Source organism: Lepus europaeus, chromosome 1 (genome assembly GCF_033115175.1).
Source record: "Lepus europaeus isolate LE1 chromosome 1, mLepTim1.pri, whole genome shotgun sequence".
In the NCBI taxonomy this organism is placed as follows: domain Eukaryota; kingdom Metazoa; phylum Chordata; class Mammalia; order Lagomorpha; family Leporidae; genus Lepus; species Lepus europaeus.
The window spans coordinates 151,565,403-151,587,919 of NC_084827.1; the positions used below are offsets into that span (position 1 = coordinate 151,565,403).

Below are 22,517 nucleotides of genomic sequence, written 5' to 3' on the forward strand. Positions count from 1 at the left end.
TCCTGCAAGCCAGTTAGAGTAGATTTTTTTTCTGAGTTTTTTAAAAAGTTTTCTAGTGAGTTCCTTTTTCAGTCTTATCCAAAAGGTTTTTAAAATTTATAGATTCATAATTTTTGAATATTAGCAAATCCAAGTGAAACTTCTCAAACTTTTATAGTCATTAATATTTGAACATTCACCAGGAACATGGCATGAAATTAAACCTCCTTGCTGTCCTAGGTTCAGTAAAAATTACAGCTGGGTCTACTTAAATTTTTTTTTAACGGACACTTGCATTTAGAAAGCTAATGAATTCTTTTTGACATAATTTTCCTGAAGAGTGTTCTTTGGGAACTTAAAACTCCATAATGTTAATAATGTTAAAACTCTATAATGTTAAACTCTATAATGTTAATGTTAAAACTCTATAATGTTAATAACAGCCTGAAAAAAACTTAACCCATTATGTCCCATTGTACTGGGTAAAGAACAACTCTAAATACTTAAAATTGAATAACAAATATATCACTAGTGGTAACTTTGAGATAAATGTTAAGGCATTGAAATATTCACAGAAAATGGAAACTTGGGGCTTAAAGCCTGAATCATAAAACGGCACCTTTCCTTTTCTTTTTGAAACTAATTAGATCTGATTAGTGGAGAATTTGTTTTCTTCAAAAAGAAATGGCTTTATTTTGTCTCATTCTAAGTTACTTGGTTTTGTTTCTGTACAGCATGTTATAATGAAACCAACTGTTCCATTTCACATCATTTAAGTATTTTCCCCACAGTGCAGAAAATTATTTACATGTAACTTAATGCTTATAGTGTGTCACTAGAATTTATAATTTCATTTATTCCATAAATATCAGATTTGGCTACATAAACTTGTTTTTAGGCAACCTAACCTGTAACATAGTCTTGGAAAATTCTTGATGTGCCATGTGCCAGTGGTGGATTATTTGTTTTCTAGTTAGAGCCTAGATCTGAATTTAAGAATGTAGTAGAGAATCTTTAAAAATGCAGGATTTTTTTTTTTCTTACCCATATGTGAACTCAATTTTATAATTTGTGGTAATTCAGGTATTTATTTAGCACTTAAGTATGACAGAATGTAGTTGAAAGACATCTAGTTGGAACCATAGGCCTGAGTTTGAATCCAGTGCTAAAGCTGTGATGTGAGCTATGGGAAGTTTCTTAAATCTTCCTCAGCATGGATTTCCTTGTCTTTAAAGTTAGAGTAATACCACCTACTTCATGGGGTTGTGAGATCAGTGTAAAGTTCCTTAGGGAATCATCTCACTAGTTACTAGTTGTCTGTTTATCTTAAGCTTTTATTTTAGCTTCCCACTTGGGGGACCTTGGGCAAGATTCTTCTCCACACCTCAACTTTCCTTGGTGATAACCATACAATAATAGCCTGGTATTTTACAAGTGCTCAACAAATGTTGCCTAATTTTTTTTTAAAGTTGTTTATTATTGTTAGCACTATGTTAGTAGACTTAAGCAGATCCAAAGATGTCAGTGTCTTACCTCTATTCCCAAGAAAGTGTTGGGAGCATAGTGAGTAGTAAAAATATGCATCAGAAGAAAGCATTTAAAAGAAAGACATCACCGTTTGTGAAGCAAAATCTAGCAAATTATATCTTCAATTTTGTTTTTGAATGAGTAATTCATTAAGAAGTTTCAGGACATATACAGCGTAACAGAATATCCTGTTCTCATCACCCAGTTTTATTTATTTATTTATTTAATTTTAAGATTGATTTGAAAGGCAGAGTTACAGAGAGGCAGAAGCATAGAGAGAGAGGTTGGTCTTTGATCCACTGGTTCATTCCCCAAATGGCTGCAACAGCCAGGAACCAGGAGCCTCAGAGGGGCCCAAGGGCTTGGGCCATCTTAGACTGCTTTCCCAGGCCACAGCACAGAGCTGAATCATAAGAGGAACAGCTGGGAGTTGAACCAGCAACCATATAGGCTGCCTGCAATGCAGGCGGCAGCTTTACCTGCTGTGCCACAGCACCAGCCCCATCACCCAGGTGTTAACCTTTTTTATTTGTGTTTCCTGATATTTGATCCATGTCCTCCTCCCCTTTATACAAATGATACACACTATAATATCCTATGTTTTCCTCCCTCCCCCTCCACTCACTGTGGTTTAGCATTTGGATGGTATCCCTCATCAAGAGTTTCTTCATTATGTATAGCTATAGATGTACTTGTATCTCTTAACCAGTTACTGAACTGATTTCATTTTTAGGTCTTATATGACCTTTTAAACTAAGGAAATTCGCCATTATACCTTACTACTTTAAATGGAAAACATTTCATTTGAATGAAAAACAGTATTTTTGATAGGAAATTGTCATTTGAACTGCCTTATTCTTTATTGCCATTTTTTGAAAGTTAGTGAAATAAATGATAAAGATATGTTAAGGATTTTTGGAAAATTGATGAATTTCAAAATTATTTATAGCAAAATAAACATGTTTTTATTCCATTCTCGATGAGCTTTTTGAAGTGTCTTCCTATACGAGGCAGACAAGTCAGCTGTGTTGAGTTAACTTAATGGTCTGTTAAAATTCTTACAGTCTTGAACATATTGCCACAATCAATTATTTTGGCAAAAAAAAATTGAGAGCATTTCATATAGTCTAGTTTATATATTTTTTAGAACAGATAGCTCATGGGACATCGTTACCCAGCATGGCTGTTACAAAAATACACATCTTCCTTGAATTTATTTATTGGTTGTATACTCATTAACTTACCTTAGTGGTTTTCCGAAATTTCTTAGTGTAATTATTAGTGGGTTTTGTATTCTGTACCTACATTTGAAATATAGCTTCCCCTATGTGACTGAGTGCTAAGATTATAAACCTTACAGTTTAGATTTTGTTTATTTTTTAACTGTGAAAGTCCTTGACCAACCAGTTGGACCAAGTACTACACATTTCAGCTAACACACACAAGTTTCAGTGCCTCTTTTTCTTTCATGGCTCTTCAAAGCAGCATTAGGCAATAGTGTATTTTAAATGCATGTGCTGTTAGTGTATTTATCTATAAAATACATGTGCTGTAAGTTTTTAACATTGATTAAATTCAAAAAGTGATAACTAATGCAGCAGCTGGGACACAAATAAAACTATCATTAAATAGTGTCATTCTTTGTATGCTCAGGTTATAGTAAAGGTGTTGTGATCATAGATGCTAAAGTTTTTTTTTAAAGATTTATTTTATTGATTTGAAAGTTACGGAGAGAGGTAGAGATAGAGAGAGGTCTTCCATCCGATGGTTCACTCCCCAGATGGCCGCAACGGCCGGAGCTGCGCCGACCCAGAGACAGGAGCCTCCTCCGGGTCCCCCACGCAGCTGCAGGGGCCCAAGGACTTGGACCATCCTCCACTGCCCTCCCAGACCATAGCAGAGAGCTGGATCGGAAGAGGAGCAGCCGGGACTTGAACCGGCACCCGGTGCTTCAAGCCAGAGCTTTAACCCGCTGCGCCACAGCGCTGGCCCTGCCTAAAGTTTCTAATTTGAGAACACTTTACGGTTATCTTGAAGTTTTACTAGTATTTAATGTAAAATATTAATATGTGCTGTTTTTACTGCTAAGTGATTAAAATGTTTGCAGAGCACTTATCTTTACAGCTTTGGGGGTGAGGATAGTATAGATAATTGAAATCTATAAAGGCAGAAACTTTTCCTTCTGGAACATATTTTTAGGCTACCAGAGAGCTCAGTGACTTCTCACAGTGTCATGAAATAGTAGATTGTCTCCTGGGGCATGGGCAGACATGATTAGATTAGAGCAAGAGCTGACCGTGTAAAGATGGCTTTTAGTTTTCTGCCATTTTAATGTACCCATAAGCACTTCACAAGTTCATGGAAAAGTACACATAATTTCAAAAGTTTATGACACTAAAATAAACTTCTAATTCCATTTTTCACCAACTTTATTAAATACTCTCTCTAGTTCAGTTATTATATGAGACCAACCCTGATTAGTGCTGATGCTGTAAAGAGAGTCTGGTTTTAAGTTTTTTCTACACTCATCTGTGTGTAGGTTTTTTGAGATGAAACTTGGATAAGAGTAAACCATTAGTTTTTCTTTCCATAATTCACATCTCTCCCTGTAATACACCCATACACTTGTCTCAACTCTTTTTGACCTCCTAAGTTTTGTTTTGCGTTTTTCTCCTCTGTTAGCTCTGCCAAACAAGACCCTGTGAAGATATGTTTCACATTTTTCCCAGATTGTTGCTCATCTATGTGTAAATCTCGGCTTACACAAGTCCTCAGTAAATTTTTGACTGCCTAAGTTGCTTTTCCTCATGATTGAGGTAAGGTTATAAAGGGGTTTATCAGAAATGAACCCACTGTGTGGACAAAGATATTGAGCACCTGTCAGTTTTCTTCCTCATACTGGATTAATCTAGGATCTCTAGATAACCAAAAAAGGGACAAGACTTGGAGAAGAAGAAGTCTGAGGATAGCCAAGAGAGGACCTTGGTGTAAGGGTGGAGGTGAAATATACCAGTAGTGATAGAAAGTGTCTTTCCCAAAGGTGAATGAATTTTATCTGAAAGTAAGATTTATTTTAAATATTTATTTATTTATTTGAAGTGCAGAGTTAGAGACAAAGAGAAATATCTTCCATCTGCCGATTCACTCCCCAAATGACTGCAACAGCAAGGGCTGGGCCAGGCCAAACCAGGAACTTCATCGTAGCTTCCCAGGTGCCTGGCAGGTAGCTGCCTTCCCAGGTGCATTAGCCAGGAGCTGGATCAGAAGTAGAGCAGCTGGGAGTCAAACCAGTGTTCATATGGGTTGCCAGCATTGCTTATGGCAGCTTGACCCTGAAAACAGATTTTCTTTTGCATCAAAAAAGTGTCCCCAACGAGCTGGTTATATGAGTTTCTCATAATTATATGACAGTATAGATATAACTAAAAATGTAATGTAGACAAGTTTGAATAAACATTATCGTTGAGGGTTATTATTCCTGTTTGTAAAGTGGTTAACAATAGTAGACTCAGAAATATCTTACTTTCGTCACTGAAATGAAAATCCATGCTTTTTCTAAGGTATTTGTACTCTTTTTTTTTTTTTTTTTGACAGAGTTAGAGATGGAGAGAAAGGTCTTCCTTCCGTTGGTTCACCCCCCAAATGGCCGCCATGGCCGGAGCTGTGCCAATCCGAAGCCAGGAGCCAGGTGCTTCCTCCTGGTCTCCCAAGCACTTGGGCCATCCTCCACTGCCCTCCCGGGCCACAGCAGAGAGCTGGACGGGAAGAGGAGCAACCGGGACTAGAACCCGGCGCCCGTGTGGGATGCCAGCGCCACAGGCAGAGGATTAACTAAGTGAGCCACGGCGCCAGCTCCAGTATTTGTACTCTTAAAGGGGTGTCATTTTCTTGTGTTACTTTATTATTTGCTGTGACCAACTTTTTATTTTTCTTTCAATTTATGTGTAAAACAGCTCCCATCCCCAAATGCCCACAACTGCCAACACTGAGCCTAGTCTTTCCTATGAGTGGCAGGAACTCAACTGAGCTATTACTATTAAATCCCAGGGTGTAATGATGGAAAACTGGAGTCAGGAAATGGAGCCAGAAACTGAACCTAGGACTCTGATGCAGGGCCACAAGCATCATCTTAACCACTAAGCACCCACTCCATGCTGTGACCAATAACATTAATGCCTTGGTTTTATATACTGCCATTGAATCATTTATTCAGTGCAAATTCATTGACTCAACTTTATTATTCAAGAAATAATCACAAGAAAGTGTGTTCAGTTCAACGTTTAGAAAAGTAATAACCCATGGCCAGCACCGTGGCTCAATAGGCTAATCCTCCGCCTTGTGGCGCCGGCACACCGGGTTCTAGTCCTGGACGGGGCGCAGGATTCTGTCCCGGTTGCCCCTCTTCCAGGCCAGCTCTCTGCTGTGGCCCCGGGAGTGCAGTGGAGGATGGCCCAAGTGCTTGGGCCCTGCACCCCATGGGAGACCAGGAGAAGCACCTGGCTCCTGCCTTCGGATCGGCGCGGTGCGCCGGCGGCCATTGGAGGGTGAAAGAAGACCTTTGTCTCTCTCTCACTGTCCACTCTGCCTGTCAAAAAAAAAAAAAGAAAGAAAAGTAATAACCTAGGGGCTGGCACAGCGGCTTATAGCCCTGGCCTGAATTGCTGGCATCCCATATGGGTTCTGGTTCGACCCAGCTGCTCCACTTCTGATCCAGCTCTCTGCTATGGCCTGGGAAAGCAGTAGAAGATGGCCCAAGTCCTTGGGCCCCTGCACCCACATGGGAGACCCGGAGGAAGCTCCTGGCTTCGGATTGGCACAGCTCCGACCATTGCAGCCATCTGGGGAGTGAACCATTGGTTGGAAAACCTCCCCCTCTCTCTGCCTCTCCTCTCTCTGTAACTCTTTCAAACAAATAAATAAATCTTAAAAAATAATAATAATAATAACCTAGATGTTAAGTGAAGATTGTTCTAGTTGCTATGAACAATAAAGCCTGCATATATCTTTCCTACCCTCAAGGAGATTATGGTATAGTGGGGAGCATGAAATAAGAAAGAATCATTTATATATGGCAGAATGTTAATTTTCACTGTTGTCTTGAAGGATTACAGAGTTCAGAAGAGAAGAGGCTTCAGAGAAGTTTTGTGAGAAAAGTAGAATTTAAATTGAATACCTGAAGAACTTGGTTAGGTAGAGATAAGGAGCATATTCTAGGTGGTAGAATAGGCAACAAAAACAAAGACATTGAAGTAGAATGAACTTGATAATACTCCCAAATTGGTTAAGAAAATGTTAGTGTAGGCCCATGTTATTAGGAACCCTGAATGAAGCAGAGAGCTCTAAATTTGGGCCCCTGCACCCAATTTACGAGAGAGAGGAGGAAAGATACAAACCAAAGGAATGATATGATGAATTGGGCTAAAAGTATATTTCCTGACTCCCTGTCTTCTTCCAGGGTGTGCATGTGTGTATGTTTTATATATCTTAGATCCTTTTTAAAAACAGATACACACACATGATAAAATTCACTGATTTGTGTGTATAATTTGGGGGCTTTAGTATGTTCACTAGTTGTATATCTATCTCCTTAGTCTTAGGACATTTTCATTATCCCAAAAGAAATTTCACATCTCTTAATTATCACCCTTTAATCGCTCCATATCCCAGCCCAAAGCAACCACTAATCTACTTTGTCTCAATATATTTGTCTGTCTAGATACTGTATATAAATGGAACTGTACAACCAATATATTGTCCACTGTGATAAACTGCTTTCAACTAGCAAAATGTTTTCAAAGTTCGTGTTACAATATATATTCATTTATTCATTTATATCAATTTATTCGTTTGAGAGAGGAGTAGAGGGAGAGACAAGCTGCAGGCTGGGCCAATCCGATACCAGGAGCTTCTTCAGGTCTCCTTCAAGGGTGCAGGGACCCAAGCACTTGGGCCATTTTTCTCTGCTTTCCCAGGCCATCAGCAGAGAGCTAGATTGGAAGAGGAGCAGCCAGGACACGAACCAGCGCCCATATGAGTTGATGGCGCCTCAGGCAGAGGCTTAGCCTACTATGCTACAGCACTGTGCCCGTTTGTTCATTCTTAAATTGGGGAGTTTTGTTGCTGAGTTATAATAGTTCATTATCCTAGATAACCAGTCCCTTATCAGGTATATGATTTACAGAAATTTTCTCACATTTTATAGTTATCTTTTCATATTTTACATGGTGTCCTTAAGCACAATAGATTTTAATTTCGATTCTTTCTAGTTCATCTCTTTGTTTTGTTTTAGTGCCTATGCTTTTGATGTCATATTTTGTACATCATAACTTGTTTAATTATTGTATAAACACTTGTAAATATTTCTGTGAAAGCCCTGCTAAACAGAATGAAGAATTACTGAAGCCTCCAATGAGTGTTTGGAGTTACAGTCTCCTTTCTGCTCTTCCTTTATTTGTCCACATTCCTCAGTTTGGAGTGACAACTGAAAAGCAAAGATCAAAATCAAGAAGTGACAACTTTGAAACATGTTAATTTGTAGTATGTTGTGAAAAGTATTGATTATGAGAATTTATTATGTCTGTGTGGGTGTAGTCTGTTACTCATAAACTCAGTTCTATTTTGGAAATTCAGTTACAGAATTTTACCCATGAAGGGAGTTGTAATTCCTTCATATTTTACAAATGACTAAACTGAGCCCTGGAGAATTTAAGTGGTAAACTTGCTTTGTGGAGCCACACAGGAAGGCATAGTCTTCACTATTTCCATAGTGTTATCTCTTTGTAAGTAAAGTTTTCAAGGTTCTTGCTTTATTAATAGCTACTATAATATTTGTTCCTAAGCCGTATTAGTTTTGTCTTGTAAATAGTTCACTTGAAGGAAATAATCTTGCCAGTGTCACCAAAAAAAAAAAAAAAAAAAAAAAACTGATGTCATTATAATATTAATCAGCTCTGCACCAGTGGAAATAGAAATCTGCCTGAAAGGTTGGACTTGACGTTGATTCTTTAGGTAAAGATGCCTGAACTTGAAGCAAGTCTTTTATCAAAACTGTACTTAAAGAAAAATACTGTATAATACTGTAATGGTGGATACATGTCATTATTCATCTGTGTAACTCCATAAACTATATAACACCAAGAGTAAACGCTCACACAAAAATAAATAAACAAGCAAATTCTACATAAAGTCTGTGCTGTTGTCTACATGTCATTTACCAGCTTTGTAGATTAACCATAGCCAGTTTTTAAATAGCCTGTTATATCCTTGGTACCTTGGGCTTTGAGTTTGTTTGGCCTAACTAGTAAGCAAAATGTAATTAAAATGATTGACATGTTGCTTAATAGTCCGTGCAGTTCCAGTGCCAAATATATAAAGTATTCTTCACTTTCTATCATATTGAAGCCTATGTGGTATCGGTCTGAATCAGTCTTGTAAATTCCTTGCAAATTTCATAAGATCTCTACTTCTGCTTCTGTGAAGTCAGAGCTAAAATCAGAATTCCTGTGTTATGACTCTTAATATGACGTGTTGTCTCACTTCAGGAAAACTGAATTTTCACTATTCACTAGTCTAATTTGTAAATAATTTACCAAGAACAGCATTTCAAAATTTAGTTCAGAACAGAACTATCAAAATAACATGTTGCTTCACAAACTTGTTTTTAAAAAAGCACTTGAGCATTCATTTCCCATTTGAATGTAGTGATCTTCACATAGTCACCTAGGTTTGGTTAAGTAGGTGGACTAGTAGGCTACAAATATTTAACTTCTGGGGTAACTTTTGGGTCCTTACATATCAGCATTGAGCTATTGAAGCAGAATATGAAATTTGAAGACAGCGCCAATCTTTAGTTAACGTAAAATTGCTTTTATAAAAGTAACTGTAGGAGATATATAATCATTTTTCCTTAACACTCCTCTAAAATTGATTTAGGAGCAGTTCGTATGTTGATATATCTATAGAATCATTTTCAGAACCTCAAAAGTGTAAAAAGCTGTGAGCATAGTATGAGGTGGGTGTTTGGCAAGAAACGGGAACAGGAAGAGACAGGATAAAAATGTTACCTAAAATAATGCATAGTCATGGTTGATACTTTGCTAAGCAACACTGTTTGTCTCTTGGTGACCAAGTATATGAAGGCATAATGAGTAGTCTTACCTGAAGAGAAAAAAGGAAGTAAATTTTGCCAGTACCTAAAAATAAAAACTATAATTTGGGAAAGTACTAAGATTTTCTTATTGAAAGGTATTGGAAACTTATTAAGTACTGAAGTTTCCTTTTTGCTGTGTGTCATCCTCTTTTCTGTGGTGGTGGGGGTAGCTGATAGGTTATATGGTATTTGCTGTTAATAAAGAACTTAAAAATTTATAAACAAAATTTCAACCTTTTAATATAAATCATTTAAATTTCATCAAATTCAGCTAGACTAGAAGCATATACATATATAACTAGACTAGAAGTTGAAATATGAATTTGTTATATATACATATAATTAGACTGGAAGCCCAGAGAAAACTTTCTGAAAACTAAATCACAATTTGCTTAGCTTGATAAGGATACCAGTTTTAGTTTATCAGAGTTACACAGAGAGAGAAGAGAGAGAGGTTTCCCCAATTGGCCGCAACGGCCGGAGCTGCGCTGATCTGAAGCCAGGAGCCAGGAGCTTCTTTCTGGTCTCCCATGCGGGTGCAGGGCCCCAAAGACTTGGGCCATCTTCTGCTGCTTTCCCACGCCACAGTAGAGAGCTGGATCAGAAGTGGAGCAGCTGGGACTAGAACTGGTGCCCATATGGGATGCTGGTGCTTCAGGCCAGGGCATTAACCTGCTGTGCCACAGCATTGGCCCCCAGATTGGCTATTCTAAGTCATTCCCTTAAAATGTTGATAACATCATTTTGTTAAGAGTGTAGTCAGTCTAAAGTTTATGCAGATGAGGTTGGTCTATTGAGTGTATACATATACATTTACACATATAACATTTGAATATGCTTTTTTCTTGTCTGATTTCAATGAAGATGTGCTCTGTTTATCACACCAGTAGACTGTTACTGGCATCAGAAACCTGGAACATAGCTAAATTTCCAATATTAATTGTATAAATCTCTATTCTGCTAGATTGGACATATGACAAAGAAAAGACAAGTGTTTCAAGATGAACAACCAAAAAGAATTGCACAGGGAAAAAGAAAAGCAACATGGTTGTTGATTCCTGGAAACCTGAAATCTGTTGAGTCTTGCCACTTAGTAAATCATAACGTTTTAGAAAATTAAGATATGTTGAAGGTGTAGGAGTGTTAGTAAGGCTTTCTGATAGTTACCCTAAAAACTAAATATAGGTACAAAATAACTACACAGAAACCATTATACATCACATATAGGTGTTTCTATGTATACTTCAGAATATTTTTAGTAGTATATTTGACAACAAAAATAGTCATTTAGTTTTAAAATCATGTGCCCGAATACACCTTTTGCTGTGGTTACTTTGGAGACCTTGGAGTTGTGCTATGTGATTTCCATAAATCCCAGGAATTTTGGATTGGTGAGAGTTCAAGAGTAGTTACCTACTTGATAGCATGTAAGGGAAAAGTTGTTTTTGTTTTTTTTTTTTCCACTTCTAATTGAGGTCTTTTCTATTTTATATCTTTTGTAAAACCATACCATGTGTTCCATTAGGAATGTATACTTTCTTTTCATCCACAATTCAGAATTCTCTGAGTATTTCTCATCCTAAATGGTATTAAATTTGTCACAGATTGGGAGGCTGTTAATTTAACTTGGGGGGAAGATAAATTCGTTTTTCATAGAATTGAATGACAGTGTTAACAGTTGTAAGGACTAGAATACTTCTTAAAGGTCAAAATATTTTACTATAAAGAACAAGGGAAAGGTACCCAGCATTCTTCCAGTGATTATAAACAGAAGTGGTTATATGAGCTTGCTTTCTTTGATGAGCTTCTAGTTTGAAGTTTAGTAAAGATTTGTGTTAACTTGCTGTTGGCAGATAGATAAGAAAATAGTGCTGGTAGAATTTGTCCCTGATTCAGTGTAGTTCTGGATAGGTGCTGAGTGGATGAATTTTAAATGTTACTTTATCAATAAGGATTTGGTGACCTTTATAATACTTTCCCAGCTTTACTTTTCTATACAAGACTTCTCACCATCTGACTTGTGATGCATTTTACTTCATTTTCTCTCCCCTGTCTCCATATTCTAGAATATAAGCTAGGAAAGGCAAAGCTTTATCCTAAGGAGCTTAAACTGTGTATGTCATAAAATAAGCACTCGGATGTGATACTATACAACATATAGAAGTGTAAAAGTTGATAAAATTTAAGACTACATTGTTAGTTTTAGAAAAGTGAATTGTTATGTATACCTTCAGGGTTTATTGCTGTAGAGAGGCGAGGTAAAATCCATTGCATAAGAATTCCAAACCCAATAATTTATTTTTAAAAATAATATGTATGTATTTGAAAGGTAGAATGACAGCAAGGGAGAGAGGTCTTGCATCTGCTGGTTCACTCCCCAGGTGTCTGCAACCACCAGGGCTTGGTGAGGACAAAGCTGAGCCAGGAACTCCATCCTGGTCTCATGCTGGGGTGCAGAGGCTCAAGTACTTGGGCTATCTTCAGCTGCTTTTTCATATGCGTCAACAGGGAGCTAGATTGAAAGTGGGACAGCTGAGACTCAAACCAGTGCTCTGATCTCAATCTGTGCCACAACAGCCACCCAGTAACTATAAGAGACATCATTCTCCTGTTCTCATTTTGCCAGTTAGTTGTCAGTTACTTTAGAGTGCTCATTGGGTATTATCATTGTCTTTTTTTCTTTGCTTGCTATAAAAAGATACTAGTCACTCACTTGTTTCCCTAAAGGGTTATAGTTCAAGCCTTTGCACATACTATTTATCAGAAAAGGTATTCTTCTTCCCCAAATATATCACTGTATTCATGTTTAATGCTGTTTTTAAAAGATTTGTTTATTTACTTGAAAGAGTTACACAGAGAAGGAGAGGCAGAGAAAGAGAGAGGTCTTCCATCCGATGCTTCACTCCCTAGATGGCCGCAATGGCCGGAGCTGCACTGATCGGAAGCCAGGAGCTTCTTCCAGGTCTCCCACACAGGTGCAGAGGCCCAAGGACTTGGGCCATCTTCTGCTGCTTTCCCAGGCCATAGCAGAGAGCTAAATCAGAAGGGGAGCACCAGGACTCGAACCAGCACCCATATGGAATGCTAGCACCCTAGGTGGCAGCTTTACCCACTATGCCACAGTGCCAGCCCCACATGTTTAATGCTTTGGGAGGAGGACAGCACTGTGGTGCAGCAGGTTAAAGCCCCAGCATGTGGGCACCTGTTCGAGTCCCAGCTGCTCCACTTCTGTGCTGGTTCACTCCCCACATCTGGAGCTGGGCCCATCTGAATGCAGGAGCCAGGAGCTTCTTCTGGGTCTCCCACATGGGTGCAGGGGCCCAAGCACTTGGGCCATCTTCCACTGCTTTCCCAGGCCATAGCAGAGAGCTGGATTGGAAGTAGAGCAGCCAGGACATGAACTGGTGCCTATATGGAATGCAATGCCACAGGCACAGGTTTAGCCTACTACACCACAGTGCCAGGCCCTTGTTTTAAACTTCTTGATATTTACTGCTACCTTTACTGTGGAAGGGTACAAAAGTAACATAGCCCTTTGTTTTTGGGAAACCTAAGGAGGTAAATTTCTTGAAGCTTTCTTAGATGGAAAGGAGAAATTGCTTAATCCTCTTTGAAAATTAAGAAAAAGTTTAAACTGCTGAATAGCTGTACCAGTTATGAGCAGAGTAACATGTAAGAGACACTAAGTACAAGTAATCTCTTTTTTTGTTTGTTTTTTGACAGGCAGAGTGGATAGTGAGAGAGAGAGACAGAGAGAAAGGTCTTCCTTTTTGCCATTGGTTCACCCTCCAGTGGCCACTGCAGCCGGCGCATCGCACTGATCCGAAGCCAAGAGCCAGGTGCTTCTGGTCTCCCATGCAGGTGCAGGGCCCAAGGACTTGGGCCATCCTCCACTGCCTTCCTGGGCCATAGCAGAGAGCTGGCCTGGAAGAGGGGCAACCGGGATAGAATCTGGCGCCCCAACCGGGACTAGAACCCAGTGTGCCGGCGCCGCAAGGCAGAGGATTAGCCTGTTAAGCCACAGCGCCGGCCCAAATAATCTCAAATTGTATTGCCTTCTCATGGTGTTATATAAAAATGAATGAAAGGGGCCAGCGCTGTGGTATAGTAGGTAAAGCTGCCACCTGCAGTGCCAGCATCCCCTATATTCAAGTCCCAGCTGCTCCATTTCTGATTCAGCTTTCTGCTATGGCCTGAGAAAGCAGTGGAAGAAGGCCCAAGTCCCTGCACCCATGTGGGAGACCTGGAAGAAGCTCCTGGCTTTGGATCAGCATGGCTGCAGCCATTACAGCCTTCTGGGGAATGAACCATTGGATGGAAAACCTCTCTCTTTCTCTACCTCTCTGCCTCTCCTTCTCTCTGTAACTCCGCCTTTCAAATAAAAAAAAAATAAATCTTTTTAAAAAAAATGATAATTCTGTATTTGCCCAAGATCTAAAAGCTAAGTGACCCATTCTTTCTTGTTTTTTCTTTTTTTTTAAGATTTATTTATTTATTTGAAAGGCAGAGTTATATAGAGAGGAGAGGCAGAGAGAGAGAGGTCTTTTTTTGAAAAGATTTATTTATTTACTTGAGAGAATTAGAAGGGGAGAGAGAGAGAGAGAGAGGTCTTCCATCCGCTGGTTCACTCCCCCAGGTGGCCACAACGGCCAGAGTTGCACAGATCTGAAGCCAGGAGTTTCCTCTGGGTCTCCCACGTGGGTGCAGGGGCTTTCCCAGGCCATAGCAGAGAGCTGGATTGGAAGTGGAGCAGCCGGGTCTTGAACTGGCTTTCATGGGATGCCTGCGCTTCAGGCCAGGGCATTAACCCGCTGCGCCACAACGCCGGCCCCATCTTGTTTTGTCTTTTACAATATGTGTTTACATCTTTTACCATCAAATACTACCTTTACCATAAATATTTTATTTAGTGGCCATAGAATTATGTGTATGTACACACATCTTTTTGTGGTCTCAGTTATTAGGATCAGAGGATTTAAGATTGGGAAAAAAAATTTTTTTTTTTTTGACAGGCAGAGTGGATAGTGAGAGAGAGAGACAGAGAGAAAGGTCTTCCTTTTTGCCGTTGGTTCACCCTCCAATGGCTGCTGCGGCCGGCGCATCGTGCGCTCCTGAAGGCAGGAGCCAGGTGCCTCCTCCTGGTCTCCCATGCGGGTGCAGTGCCCAAGCACTTGGGCCATCCTCCACTGCCTTCCCGGGTCATAGCAGAGAGCTGGCCTGGAAGAGGGGCAACCGGGATAGAATCCGGGGCCCCAACCGGGACTAGAACCCGGTGTGCCGGCACCGCAAGGCAGAGGATTAGCCTGTTGAGCCACAGCGCCGGCCAAGATTGGGAAAAATATTTTAATCGTTCTTGTTTTTACAGATGAGGAAACAAACATAAAACTTACAGTCATTTGTCCAACAACCCCTTGCTGACAATGCCACTTCATGATAAACCCAGCTTTCAGCCAAGTGTTAGGCTTCCTTCCCCAGCTACCTACAGTGGCATTTTTTTGTTTCTGTCAAGATTAGGTAAACAGGAAAACTTCACTTTTTTTTTCATATTAGGAGGTAGAATTTTGAAGGTAGTTACAGCAAAATATTAATATCTTTGTGAGTTTGCTAAAGAAATTATTTCTTTTAGACAGTTTCTTGAGATTTTTTTATAAATGCATAGTTTGCAAAAGATTAGTCTTAAGTTAGTTTTTAGGAACAAATCATGAAAAATCTCTATCTCAAGCACCAATCCCAAATTAATTTTAAAATTCAGAATTACAAGAATTTTACATTTTAAGTGAGTTCTAAGGTCCATTCTGTTTCCAGGGTTCCAAAGCTAATAATCATAACATTCTGAATTCATATGTGCCTGGTCTTTTTCTTATTTTACAGCATTCTTCAATCTTTTTTAACAGTTTTTTTTTTTTAAAAAAAAAACTTTTGATTTGTTAGTGAATTAGGAATGATCAAACAACTTTGGAAACCCATATATTAGCTCTAATAATTTAATCCTGTGTTCAGAAAACAACACTGCTGTCCAGACTGATACTGATTGAATAGGAAGACTGAAGATTTCTACACATACTAGTATACCATCTCTTCTCTGCACAGGATGATATAAACAAAAACAGCAAAAGCTTTTAAAGTGCAACAGAAATGCACCTACTTTAAATGCTAGTTCAGTTGTCTGGGAGACTGCTCTTCAGCACCTTCAAGGTGAAAACTAAAAGAGGAGTGTGTTCCAGTTGATTCAAAGAGTGTTTTATCTGAAGCAGTTGTTCTTCCTTAAGTAATTCTCATCAGCACGTTAAAAAAGGCCTAAATTTTCTGATGAAAGACCATACACTTATGCGTACTGTTGCCCAAGTGGCTGATACCTCCTCAAGGTAAGTTACTAAGGTTAGGAAGCTATCCCTATCCTGAAAAAGGATCGATAGGTCCCCTGAATGAAATAGTAACAAAACACTAGCAGTTTAAATAGTGGCTCCTATCCATTGGAAATACCCTACTTCATTTTAAAAAGAAACAATATTACTCATTTGGGCAAGGAAGAAGGATGAAATTGCATTACTTTTGTAATACATTACTATTCCTTTGTTATAATACAGGAAATCTTCCATTTTCTGAAGCAAAAAAGTTGTAATGATGCCATTTACTTTAAATATCAGGGAAAAAAGTAATCTCACTGTGTCGGGGAGAAAATTAAAACTGAAGAAATATCAGCCTATGCCTTAGATTGCTTTTAATCAAATGTTAAGTGTGCCACTTTATTCCAGACCAGAAGTATGGATAACTTTTAGGATAGGTGAACTTTTCTTGTTGTTTCTATTAACATTTAACATCTTTCTTAAATGTTTTAATTTAAAAGAATGAGAATTATAGACATTTATACACAACAGCTAGTTATCACAAAAATAAGGTTATTTGCTAATTTTCAAAAGTTATTTTTTACTATTTGAAAATATAGGGTAAACAACTAAGATGAAATGTAAACAAAAGTGGGAGTTCCATAGAAAAAGTGAGATTTGAAAAATTTTGGAAATGGTATCTTAAAATCATGATTGAACTTTAAAAAGTTCATGGAAAATGGATTTAAAAGTTCATTTTGGGCTTAAAAAACACATCATTTTTCAAAAATACACATTTTCCATGAACTTTTCAAAAGATACTTTGTACAGTTTTGGTTTATAGCTTTGGTTTATATTTTTATATTAGCCATGACTTCAGATACTAAAGCTTTTTTTTCTTAATTGCACAAGTAATCCTGAATCCATTCACATGGGAAGGAAAAAAACCTCAATGAGTACTAAAATACTAAAGTATATTAAAAGTAAAATGTGGAAGTCATCATTTTATAAAATTCTGCCAAATCCTATTCCCCTCTACAGAGCTATCATTTACAGATTGGAATTTAATTTCAATCTTTTTCATGCCTATTCCTTAACATTAATGGGATTCTGTATTACATTATGCATAGATTTCATTCTTTTTCAAGACTGTAATATTTTTAATGGTCCCACTAATAATGGGTGCTTGTTTCTCATTTCCTGCTGTTAAAAAAAAATTCTGCAGTGAATACCCTTGAACTATATCTTTGTGAACTAGTCTCTAGTAATTGTTTCTTGCTGACTAGTAGTAGTGTATTTTGGATGTTACTGTGCTGATTGTGGTAGATACTTTTCCCAGTGCACTTGTATTGCTGGCTTTATGATTGTTTTAAATAATAATGTAGTCAAGTCGTCTTCTTCCTCTGTCATCTGTGTTTAATGGTTTTCTGATATTTCTAAGCTATATTCATTTCCATAGAGATATTTTCACTTCCATTTTTAACTGCCACATGTAAAGCACTATGTTTTGTAGAATCTTGGGAATGACAGTCAGATGTATTAATATGTAATACATATGATAGTATGCAGTAATCATGTAAGGATTAGGATTAATTTTGATTATCAATTTTCAGAATTCTAAAATAAATATAATATATTCTGGAAAAACTTTGGGGTTTTGTTATTCATGGACTCACCTAGGCATTCCTTCACTATTAATAAATTCAGTTGGGGCCGGTGCTGTGGCATAGTAGGTTAAGCTTCCTATATCCATGCCAGTTTGAGTCCTGGCTAATCCAGCTCCCTGCTGATGGCCTGGACAAACAGCAGTGGATGGCCCAAGTGCTTGGGCCCCTGCACCCATGTGGAAGACCAGGAAGAAGCTCCTGGCTTCCAGTCAACCCAGCCTTGGCTGTTATGGCCATTTGGGGAGTGAACTAGTAGGTGGGAGATCTCTCAATCTCTGTCTCTCTCTCCCTCTCTGTAACTCTTGCCTTCGAAATAAATCCTTAAAATAAATAAATAAAATTTCAGTTTTAACAGGTAGTATGCTAGGCACTAACAGTGGTATACTGGTGTATTTCCCGGTTATCAGACATTTCTCTAATCTCCACATTACTACTGCTACTAAGAATTGCTCTCCAATTAACTTTTGCTGCCATCCAGTTCCAGACAGCAGGGCCCAAGAGAGATCAGTCTTTATTAGCTTATCCAGAATTTTATAGAGCTAAAAAAAAAAAAAATGGGGGGATATTTTTCTATGTGTGTTTGTATGTATGTAATGTAGTGTTGTACCCTATATCATATTTTTTTTTGTGTTCGGTGCCTGAAATTTGACTCTGGCCCATTTATTCACTTTCCTACCTTGATATCCCACAACTTAGACTCTAAAACTTGTGTTAATTTTGACCTACCACCACTCATCTGTGGAATTAGTTTACGATTTCTCTGCTTCTTCTTAGAGTAGGAAATACCTTTAGAGATGGTACCATGAAGCCAGCTTCTCATAGACTCTTACCATCAGTTCAGTTCTGTTCTCTGCCTTTTCTCTGTACTTGATTGCTACCGTTGGAAGAGACAATTTTTCTGCCACTCCTTCTCTCCCTGTTAGAAGGGGAGATTCATGGAAGAGAGGAATCCATTCTTCTTTTTTCCAGATGCGGCAATATCCTATTGGGAATTACCAGCCAAGGGAAAAGAAAGGTTTTATTCGTTTTTTAAAGGGACTACAACTCTTGCAGCTTAGTCATTTTGGACAAGTTTGACAGTAATTCAGCTACAGTATATTTTAACTAGATTTCTAAGTGCATTCGCTAACGTAACTACCATATATACGTATTTGTAACCTGAAGTTTGCCTTTAAAGTCACAAAAGCACAAAGCACTGTAGTGCTCGTAACACTCTTCCGTATTATTGTAGGTAACTAAATGACCATGGAATCTGGAGCAGAGAACCAGCAGAGTGGAGATGCAGCTGTAACAGAAGCTGAAAACCAACAAATGACAGTTCAAGCCCAGCCACAGATTGCCACATTAGCCCAGGTATAAAATACATAGAGAGATTCCAAGTTGTCTCTTCCAAGAGAATTTAGTTCTTATTACGGAGATATACATAGAATGAGCAGAGGTGTTCTTAGAATATCAAAATTCTTATTTACTTAGCATTAGTCTATGTTTAGAAATACTAGTATTAATTCAGTAACATAACAGTAAAATGTGGTGTTAAACACTAATACAGTATTTATAGTTCCATGATCCTGAAAGAATGACATCTTTAATTAATGGCTAAGTTAATTGGCTCTCATAAATAAGGAAATAAAACCTTGGCTATGACAACTGCTTTTTTTTGTAATATCATACGGATGTATTTTGGGGCACAGAGATAAAGATAATATGAAAGCTTAAGTTTTGTATATTCTTAAACTGAAAAAATAGGGTAAGCAAATAAATTGATAGATAATAAATCTTAATGATGATAATTTTTGTGTCCTGTATATTTTAAATCTAATTCCTGATTCTTTCATTTTGTCTTTGGCCTTAACACACTATTTTAATGACATACACTCTCTTTTTTTGTTCATATATTTTTCCTCAAATATTAACTATTTTCATATATTTGGGTGAGAAAGATGATAATATAAAAATGAAATAGCAAACTTCAACCTTTTAGGTAAAAGTATGATATTGCCTCTTTTAGTTGAAGGCTCCCAGGAGAAGATAATCCTAGCAGAAGCTCTGTGTCTAACTTCCATTTCTACAAGCATTTAAAAAACTCCCAAGAGAGTTACTAATCAAGAGTGAAACTTGGTAACAGAAGGCTCAACAAAGAAAATACACTACCAGCAGGCATCTTGGTAGTGACAGTCCAGATATACCAGTCTTGGATCATGCTGGTCTGGCTGTCTGTGTAGTGTCAACCTGGGAACTCCTTTTACCCTGCTGTCTCTCTGGTGGAGTTAGTGTTCTTGATAGAGTCAAAGCGTATTTTTCAGTAGTTTCTTAAAGGTTTGACTATGAAAAGAATTCTTGTTAAAAAAAAAAATTATTTTTTTAATTTTTAAAGAAGTCCAGTGATGACGATTTTTTGTTCTTATTTGAAAAGCTAAATTAATTTTTCATTTTGTATCTTATTATCTTACAAAATCTGTTCAAGGTGCTTCAAAATTTTATTATGGGTTTTAGTTTGGAAACATTTTGGTCCATGTGGGCCATTTTATAGTGGAAACTCATGTCTTCAATTTTGGACAATTTCTGTAAATTATTTGATTAAAATTTTCCCTCTCTCTCATTTCTCCCTAGAATTTTTGTCATCCAGATACTATATTTCTAGGACTGTTTCTCTTAATTTTCTTTCCTTTTTTCTCCTGTTTTCCATCTTGTTACTCTGCTTTCTGAGAGAGTTCCTCAATGCATTCCAATGTTGAATACTTAATTTCTGATGTTCTATTTCCAGGAGTCTCTCGTTCTCTGAATAATTCTTTTGTGTTTAGCATCACAAAGGCAATATTTTCTATCTCTGAGAATATTATTTTGTTTCATTTTAAGTTTTCTTTTCCCCACATAGATTTTCCCACCCTTTGTTTTGGTCTCCATCTTTCATATTAGATGCTTTCCTCAAATGTTTGATCGTTTGTGGCTGTTTTGCTCAGGTCAGGTTCAAGAGTATGGGGCCAGAAAGCTGTATGGAAGCTCTGTGGGTGTTGAAGAGTTACCAGTATGAGCTTTGCTGTAGGGTGATTGTGGTGATCCTGATGTCAGTATCCTTTAGGTTTTTACTGTTTGTGTCGGTTACCCCCAGAGAAGGTGTCAGAAATTTTGTGCTTATGGGATAAAGGCTTGGGAGCCAAGTAAAAGAAGGGGACTGGGATTTCTGCTGTTGTTACGCAATCGCAGACCTGCTGTCCAGATAATAAATTTCTGGTTTCTTCTTTCAGGGCTGGGTAGATTAATTATTCTCCTTGGGGAGAGAATCCAGTTGCTTGTCAGAGAGCCTTCAACAAGCCATCTTTATTGTCGGCCTCTCTTTGCTTGAAGTGCTATAGATTGTGAACTCTTTGAGGATTTTGTGGTACAAGTCAGGCTTTCTCTGCCTCCATCCCAGCTCATAAATTGGCCTTCTGAGGTCTTCCCAGTACATTACCATTCATCTGTCCTCCTCCAAAACTATTTATCTCCTTCCCATTCTGTGTTTGTGTTTTTATGTCTATAAAAATGAAATCAGTTTCAGAAAGTTAACTGGGAATTCAGGTGGGAGAAAAATTCTGTGTACAAGTTCAGTTTATCATCTTTATCAGGCAGCCCTTTAGCACCAACCACTTAAAAATGGAGTGACAGTATCAGATTTGAGTCTGTTTCCATTTATATGTTTTTAATTCCTTTTATTCCCAGTTAATGTTTTTTTTTTTTCCATTTGCTCATCAAAGTTCCTTAACACATACATCTATTTTTGACATAATTACCTTTTATAATTCTTACTACTTTTTTGTACTTGGAAAGTAGAATGAAGTTGTCAGATAACCCTAAGATCATTGTGCTTTGATAAAAAGAAAATTCAGCCTAAATGGTAAAGGAAGAGGATCAATCTAAAACAGTAATGAGATACCTTATTTTAGTTTTAGAATTTAAGGAAAGTTTTTAAAATTGAAAAACTTTGGATTTGAATACAGGAATATGTTTTTACAGTTTTAAGCAAAAAGTTGGGTTAAAGAATGGTTGTTGTAGTGTTCTTGTAACAGGCAAATTTAGAAACCTGAATATCCAGTGATAAGGAGTTTATGAAATATGTAATTTTGCCTATTATGTAGCCATTAAAATATTATTAAAGAAGACTGTTTCTAGTATAGAAAGATATAATGGAATTGAGAAATAAAATAGATTTCATGATAATGTGTTGTAAAAATTGATTGTGTGTAAGTGTCTTAAAAAACAAAACACCTACAAGAGCCAGAGCAAAAACATTAACAGTGATAAACTCTGGATGGTAGGAATACAGTGGATTTTTATTTTATTTTTGAGTGAATGTATGTTATAAACTTATACTAAGAAGAACCTTTATGTTGAATGATCAGCCTAGAAAAGGGATTATTCATCTAGTTAGCCTATTATTTTTACCTTAGAGAAGACTCAGAAAAGAGGACATAATAATTGCTTCAAATATTAGAAGAGCTTTTTTATATATACCCATATTTTCCTCCCTCACCCTTTCCTTGAATAGCTTTAAGGTTGTGGTTCTCAAATTTTAGTCTCAAGGAAAGTATCCTTGGGTCCTTCTTATCGTCTGATATTACAAACAAGGCACCCCATGTGACTCTAATACAGGTAGTCCATGGATCACATTTTGATGACCAGTTTAAAACTAAGCAAGACTTAAAGTAGCTGAAAAAAAAGTAATTAATAAGGACATCCTAATTGTCCAAAGATGAAAACTCCATGGTTCAACAACTTATGTGCCAAAGACTGTATCTACAGTAGGGATCTTCCTCCAAGATTCAGAGTCACATATTTTAAGTTCCTGCTAACCATCTGCATATCCAGATGTCAGGTCAGTTTCATCATCTT

The 22,517-nt window shown here is 37.6% G+C and overlaps 1 protein-coding gene across 7 annotated transcripts in view; it reads left to right on the forward strand.

Moving 5' to 3' along the window:
- CREB1 (cAMP responsive element binding protein 1) overlaps positions 1–22,517 on the forward strand; it is a 75,226-nt gene that overhangs the window by 2,105 nt on the left and 50,604 nt on the right. For 6 of the 7 annotated variants that reach the window (XR_009865892.1, XM_062190412.1, XM_062190397.1 and 3 more), the window contains exon 2: positions 18,880–19,001. The exons of the other annotated variant lie outside the window; for it this stretch is intronic. Coding sequence is in view for 5 of the 6 variants with exons in the window: in XM_062190412.1 (XP_062046396.1) it covers positions 18,888–19,001 (114 nt within the window). In the remaining variant the exon portion in view is untranslated. The remainder of the gene's footprint in view (positions 1–18,879; positions 19,002–22,517) is intronic. 7 annotated transcript variants of the gene reach the window in all.